Raw genomic sequence first — 6,363 nt, 5'->3', positions numbered from 1 at the left:
ACGCTTATCTTGTTGTTTTGGTACTTTTAGTACGACAGTTGTGGTTCACCATGTAATCTTCTTGTTGGATGTGTTTCGAAGGGGGTTTGGGTAAGCCATAACAATGTTAACTATAGTGTCATTTGTTTGATTAAATGCTCTTATTTGTATGTTAGCTATAGTGTTATACTTGCATGTGCATGTTTAGAAATTGTAACTATTTCCTTCTTTTTGGAGGTTGTTTGACAAGTTTCGCTTGGCTTTTTCCTTTGCTCAAAAAAATTCACTGCTGGGAGAACGGTTTTCCTCAGTGACATATTTAAAGATAAAGATGTTGGGGAGAAGGTGATAATGTCCCAAATTCTTTGAAGCGTAATCAAAAAGATGCTCATAATATAAATGTTATAGATGATAATTATTGAGAATTAATTGACAGAACATGAGGAGGGCTCATCGTCATCTAGTTAACTTACATTAGTACACCTCAAATCCTTCTGGAGATGGCAATACATTCCCTTTTAATCCTATGTTTGAAGATATAGGAGATATTAGAAATTGACCTCTTTGGAGCCATGGATCTTGTAAAAGATGAACAATCATAAAATTTCTTTCATATAATTCTCAAATTAAATGTATTTACTAATATTTTTTTATAAAATAGAGTAAGTAAATTTATCCTTAGATACCTTAATGATTTACATTTGCTCATCACTTAAAACATATGCAAACCCCTACAATGCTTGGGTCACTTAAAACATCTACACTAACCACAACACAAATAAACTCCCACAATGCTCTCTCTCTCTCTCTCTCTCTCAAATTTCGCATCTCAAATTTTGCATACCCAAAACAAGTATCATTACTCAAACATCTACACTAACCACAAGTATTATCACTTAAAAACATCTACACTAACCACACGTTTCGTCACTTCAAACATCTACACTAACCACAAGTATGGTCACTTAAAATATTTACACTAACCACACCACAAGTAAACTCCCACATCACTCTCTCTCTCTCTCTCTCTCTCTCTCATATATATATATATATATATATATATATATATATATATATATATATATATATATCCTCAACACACATTCAATGTATAAGTCTCATCATGATCCTAAGAAGTGACAAAAGAAATTGAACAATGTTACAAGAATCATCTCCCCACCCCCCACAAAACAAAAAAAGCAACCCTCCCCCCTCCCCCGGTCATAAAGAACCATCGTTTAGTATAATTTTCATGACTCATTGAAAAAAAAACCAATTCCACTTATACCTAGCCTTAGCCTCGAATGTAAAGATTCAAAAATTTGAAGTTTTAGTTATAAGACCGATTAATCTATGCATTTTTTCAATAAGAGTGGGTTGGGCTTGAAAGCCATCTTTTTTTAACGGGTTGAAAAAAATGTTTATTTCTAACACACCCCCCCCCCCCACACACACACAAAAAAACACAAAAAGCAATATTTTGGACCATGGCTAGGGCAGAAAATTCATACAAAAATACGAGTAATGCAAAAAAAAACACCGCCTCAAGCTGAAGGACATTTTTTCAATATACATGGAATGCCGCAGTCATCATCAGTCCTCCTACGCTTCTCACTCACTGGATCGAGCTTTGCACGTTGCTCGCCGCTTCGTCAAGCGCCTTCTTAGCGTCCGCATCCTTCTGGGCTACACTTTCCTTCAAACCCTGCATGCACGAGAAAGCGACGAATGATCAGTCGATGGGAACGTACCTGTGTTGTCATAAACGCGCATGCAACTGGCCGCCGCCGCCGGAGCAACAAATTGCAGTATATCTCATGAAAGTATACCTGGAAGCCTTCCTGGATGGAGTTGAAAAGCCCGCCGCCGCTGGACGTGCCGTCGTTGGCTTTGCTCACAGCACCTTTTGCAGCGCTGTCGGCCGCCTCACCCTTCTTGCCCTCAGCTTTGCTTGTAAGGTCGCTGCGCCCTCTTCCTTCCTGCTGCAACTGGGAAATAGCTCTGCTTCCAGCTCTGTACAGAATTCAACCCATTAAGCACTGTCTGCTACATCACTAGATACAGTGTACTTCTCACATGCTCTCAGTGAACACTGAAGGCCTTACTCCTGGGCGACTTTGCCGGCGTCCTGGGCGGCCCCTGGCCTGCCCGGGCCAAAGCGCTTGGGGGCCTCCTCGATGTTCAGCTTGTCCGCTGCCTTGAGGAGGTCCTGAGCCTTCTGGGCGGTCCTCTCGGCGCCACTGGTACCAGGCCCGGACGCGGCAACGGCTGGAGGCGCCGTCATTGAAGAAGAGTCCACGAACACTGCCAGAGCCGCACCTGTGGCTACCAGGCCGGCTAGAAAGCCCCTTCTAACTGGGCTTGTTGGCGGAACAGCCTTCTCCTGCATTCGATTCAGTCAAGAACTCGGCACAGCCAACATCACTACAATCGTGCTGTAAATTAAAGCAGTTTGATACCTGATCGGAGAGGTTGCAATATTCGGCTGCAAGGTGCCTTACAACTCTGGATGACCGCAGGGGCGCTGGCAACACTGGCGCAGACGTTGCAACAAACGCAGAGGAGGCAAAAGACAGCGGATCAGCAGCCGTTAGGGCAGCAGAAGAGGCGATGGAGAGACTACTGCAAGCCATTGGAGACGCGACGGCGACAAAGGAGCGTGAAAGGAGGTTTGGGTCTGAAGATGGGAATGTGAAGGGTTTGTGCGAGTACCTATTTGTATACGAAATCAGCGGCACCTCACACAGGACACGTCCTCTAGCAACGTGTCGACTTCCAAAGCTCTCACGCGTCACACTTAACCTATTACTAGAGCTTATTTTTACTATGGTTTTTCCAGAAAACTCACAAAGATTTGGACTAAATCCAGTACAACAAAGGTTAATTCTCAACATATAATTAGGGAAGATTTTGATTGAACTTTCTTAATTTAATACAATAGGAGTAAATTGTCATCCAAAAAGAATCTATTTTTTCTAAACTATAAAATTTAGATGGTATCATATGATGTTTTTGAGTTACATATCCTAATAAATTACACAAATTCATTCATTTTCATGAATTGAGTATTGTAGAACCTTGTAGACCATAATAATTCATAAATCTTCAGGAAATAAGTATGGAAAAAAGTGATCCATACTTGCCAAGTATGAATAAAGCTCTCATAACGGAGAGAATAAAAATCTTTTTTAGTCCCTAAAAGTAGAGCTCGAAAAGGCTATTATGTAAGCCAAGATTGTAAATCTAGTTAGACATTGATAATCTCTTTGAATGTGTGATGTTAAGAAACACCTTAATTTAAAATGAAGATTCCTTTTAAGAAGAGAAACACACTATAACGTATGAAGCAAGTATGACAACAATTCACCTAGAAGAAAGAGAGAAAGGTTAAAGCATAGAAGAAGTATCATGTTGACAACAAAATAGACAATGCCATAGAGAATTCTTAAGACACCTAACACTTAACACCCTCCAAAATGCTTTAGTAGTTTTCAATCATTGGGCACATTAGGAAGCATCCTTATGTTTGGAGTTCCATAATAGCCATAACACATTAGACATGGTTGAGCATCCCCAAAAACAATGATACACATCTCCAAAATCCACATGGCATCTAGTAGAGTGCCCTAAGGTATTACCTTTGGCCATAATATTAGTTCCAATAAATGATATATCCATGAATATTTTCCAAGAAAGTATTTTGTCTTCCAAGGTTTTGAAAGAGGCCAAAGAGTTCCAACAACCTAGTATTCTAGATCTATGAAAGCATAAGTTATTTCCGCATCCTCTTAAGCCATAAATCCATGAATATTTTCCAAGAAAGTATTTTGTCTTCCAAGGTTTTGAAAGAGGCCAAAGAGTTCCAACAACCTAGTATTCTAGATCTATGAAAGCATAAGTTATTTCCACATCCTCTTAAGCCATAAATCAAGAGATTATCATTTGGTTAAGCCCAAATCTTTCAATTATAGTATGGAAGATCAAGAATGGAAGAGTGGCATTTTACATTTGATCAAGAAGGGAAGAGTAGTATTTAACATTTGATCCTATATCAAATTGGTAACCCCATTTTGGGATTAACCTAGCATTCTCCATATGAGAGATAGCATAATAAGTGTCATGTAACGGCACTCTAAAGGTTGTATTATGAGAATAGCTGGCTATGCCACAAAACCATGTAATTTGTAACCATTGAGTCCATCTTTACTAAATTAAGTTTTGGGTGCCCGAGTGTGAATAAGGGCACGATGTATAAATAACACTATTCTCATAATGAAATACACAATCCCCCTTTGTGCCAATTGAGTTTAAAGTCTTATCTCCTTGCTTTCTTGCTTGTCTATGGTGTGTGAGAGAGAGAGAGTCAGAGGAGAGAGCTACATTCTTGGTACATGTTCCTTTCATGCTTGTATACTTGAGTGTGAGAGTTGAGAGGAGTGAGTGTCCTTGTGTGAAGCATGGCAACCTCATGGTGATAGCTTGAGAATGAGGCAAGAGAGTGGTGCTAACTACCACTAGCAAGTCTTGGAGTCTACAAAGATAAGAGCTTGGATACCGACAATATCCCACGACAAGTTAAGGTAAGCATTGTCCTTGCATTAGGGGAGGGATGGTGTAACCTATAACATTTTTAGCACCCGCTGTTGGGGAACACCGGTCTCTTCTACTCTATTTGCACTCCGTGACATCTTCTTACCAGTCTCTTTTCCCTTACTATGGTTGTTTGACGCTGTGAGATTGGTTGAGAAGAGAATAGGTTGTGTGAAGAAAGAGGAGAAAATGAGGAAAAAGGACTACTTTGCATTGTTTGAGCACTGAAAGTTGTCATTTGAATTGTTTGTAGGTTAGGTAATCAACTAGTCTAGCATTTGGATAGATATTTGCATTGTGAGAACTCCATAATCACAGTCGTGATTATGCATGCAGGGAACACCCATTGCTGCATTTTCCAAAATCTTAAAAAAACATAAAAATTAAGAGCCATTGATTGCATTGCTTGTTGTCATTAGAACATCCATGTTACAAGGAATCAAACTATTAAATCTCTATTGAAAAAACTAAGATTTGCACCCTAAAACATTGATTTTTGTGTCGAAACTTGCAAAATCACATTCATGTGATCCTGTAGACTACAAAATCACGATCGTGATTTCTATTCACAATGTGATTCTCTAACAACTTATTCAATCCAAAATTTTTGGGATTACTCACATTAAATGCACCCTATTTTTGGGATTACTCATTAAATGCACCCTATTTTTGAAAGATTCCATCTTATCCCATTCCATCTTACTCATTAAATGCACCCTATTTTTGAAAGATTCCATCTTATCCCATTCGTGATCGTGGTAAAAGAATCATAGAGTGATTTTCGATCACGTCTGGCATGTTACCCAAAATCACATCATAGAGCAAAGAAAGACACATCATTGCACAAGAATTGCATCACAACCGAATAATCACATCACGGATCTATATTCACGCCTTACTGCCATTTCACCCAAAATCACAGTAATAGAACTTGACCAGTTGATCAGATAGACCTCTAAAACATGGTCTAAAGGTATCAGGAGACTCATTTAATCAATGCTTTGACAATCTTAGGAAAAAACCATAGCCGCTATAGAATCACAACCGTTATACTTTCCAAACCAAAAGGAGAATTTTGCAAGGAGAGATTCCTGACACCAGAACAAGTGGTAAAATACTTTAGAATACCTAAAAAAGATTATGTGATTTCCTTCAAAATCACACATGTGACTATTAATCATGTCGTGATTCTGTAGAAAATTGTCAACTGTAGATTTGAAAACTCTAAGTGTGTGCAAATGTTAAATTTTTGTCGATCATGCACTTAAGGTCGGGAAGGCTTGTTGGTGTGATGACATCGCCCTTAGCGCGATAGTACATCTAGTTAACCAGGATCCTCCTCCTAAAGAAGCCTTGGGTCAGCTCCAATGATTTTATATTCACGTGATCACAATTTTTTTTTTGTTAATAACATGTGTTAACATGTTAACATGTTAACATGTTCCCAAAAAAGCTGGTGGGAGGTTCCCTGGTAACCCAGAGCACATTACTTTTTGCGGAAAGCACTACAAAGGAGAAGGCAGCGCCAAGTTTGAGAGCTTCCAGGCAGAGCAGGGCATGCAGGTTCTACACCCATCAATTGTCAGGTGTATTGCCTTCACAAAAGAATCTCCTTGGATCACTATTTTCCTATACTATAATGGTGGCTCGCTTGGTGATACTCTTCTGAAGGTCCCCTTCAGATTCAATGAGTTCACCAGAGTAATTTTTTGTTTGGATCGAGGATGGAGAAAACCCTCGCTCGATAATATTCCTTTAAGTCATCTAGAACTTTCTAAAATAAAACAAATAGCA

At 39.2% G+C, this 6,363-nt stretch overlaps 1 protein-coding gene across 1 annotated transcript; it reads right to left on the bottom strand.

Moving 5' to 3' along the window:
• Nucleotides 1–1,439: 1,439 nt before the first annotated feature.
• On the bottom strand, nucleotides 1,440–2,655 carry LOC147622202 (uncharacterized). Its single transcript, XM_086823685.1, has 4 exons — nucleotides 2,439–2,655; nucleotides 2,085–2,362; nucleotides 1,809–1,992; nucleotides 1,440–1,684 (listed from the first exon to the last, which is right to left on the bottom strand). The coding sequence occupies exons 1-4, from the start codon at nucleotides 2,610–2,612 to the stop codon at nucleotides 1,595–1,597; spliced, it is 726 nt and encodes a 241-aa protein (XP_086679811.1). The 5' UTR covers nucleotides 2,613–2,655; the 3' UTR covers nucleotides 1,440–1,594.
• Between the last annotated feature and the right edge of the window lie 3,708 nt (nucleotides 2,656–6,363).

Source organism: Cibotium barometz, chromosome 29 (genome assembly GCF_041138505.1).
Source record: "Cibotium barometz isolate CiBa-2024 chromosome 29, ASM4113850v1, whole genome shotgun sequence".
NCBI lineage: Eukaryota > Viridiplantae > Streptophyta > Polypodiopsida > Cyatheales > Cibotiaceae > Cibotium > Cibotium barometz.
The sequence above is the reverse complement of the archived record's forward strand: the minus strand, read 5'-3'. Positions and strand labels throughout refer to the sequence as shown.

Bases quoted from the DNA above. Each gene is read 5' to 3' on its own strand.
- LOC147622202 (XM_086823685.1), bottom strand. From the start codon at position 2,612: ATGGCTTGCAGTAGTCTCTCCATCGCCTCTTCTGCTGCCCTAACGGCT. The intron at 2,363-2,438 runs GTATCAAACTGC...AATCGAATGCAG, and splicing joins ATTGCAACCTCTCCGATCAG to GAGAAGGCTGTTCCGCCAAC. The intron at 1,685-1,808 runs GTATACTTTCAT...TCGTGCATGCAG, and splicing joins CCATCCAGGAAGGCTTCCAG to GGTTTGAAGGAAAGTGTAGC.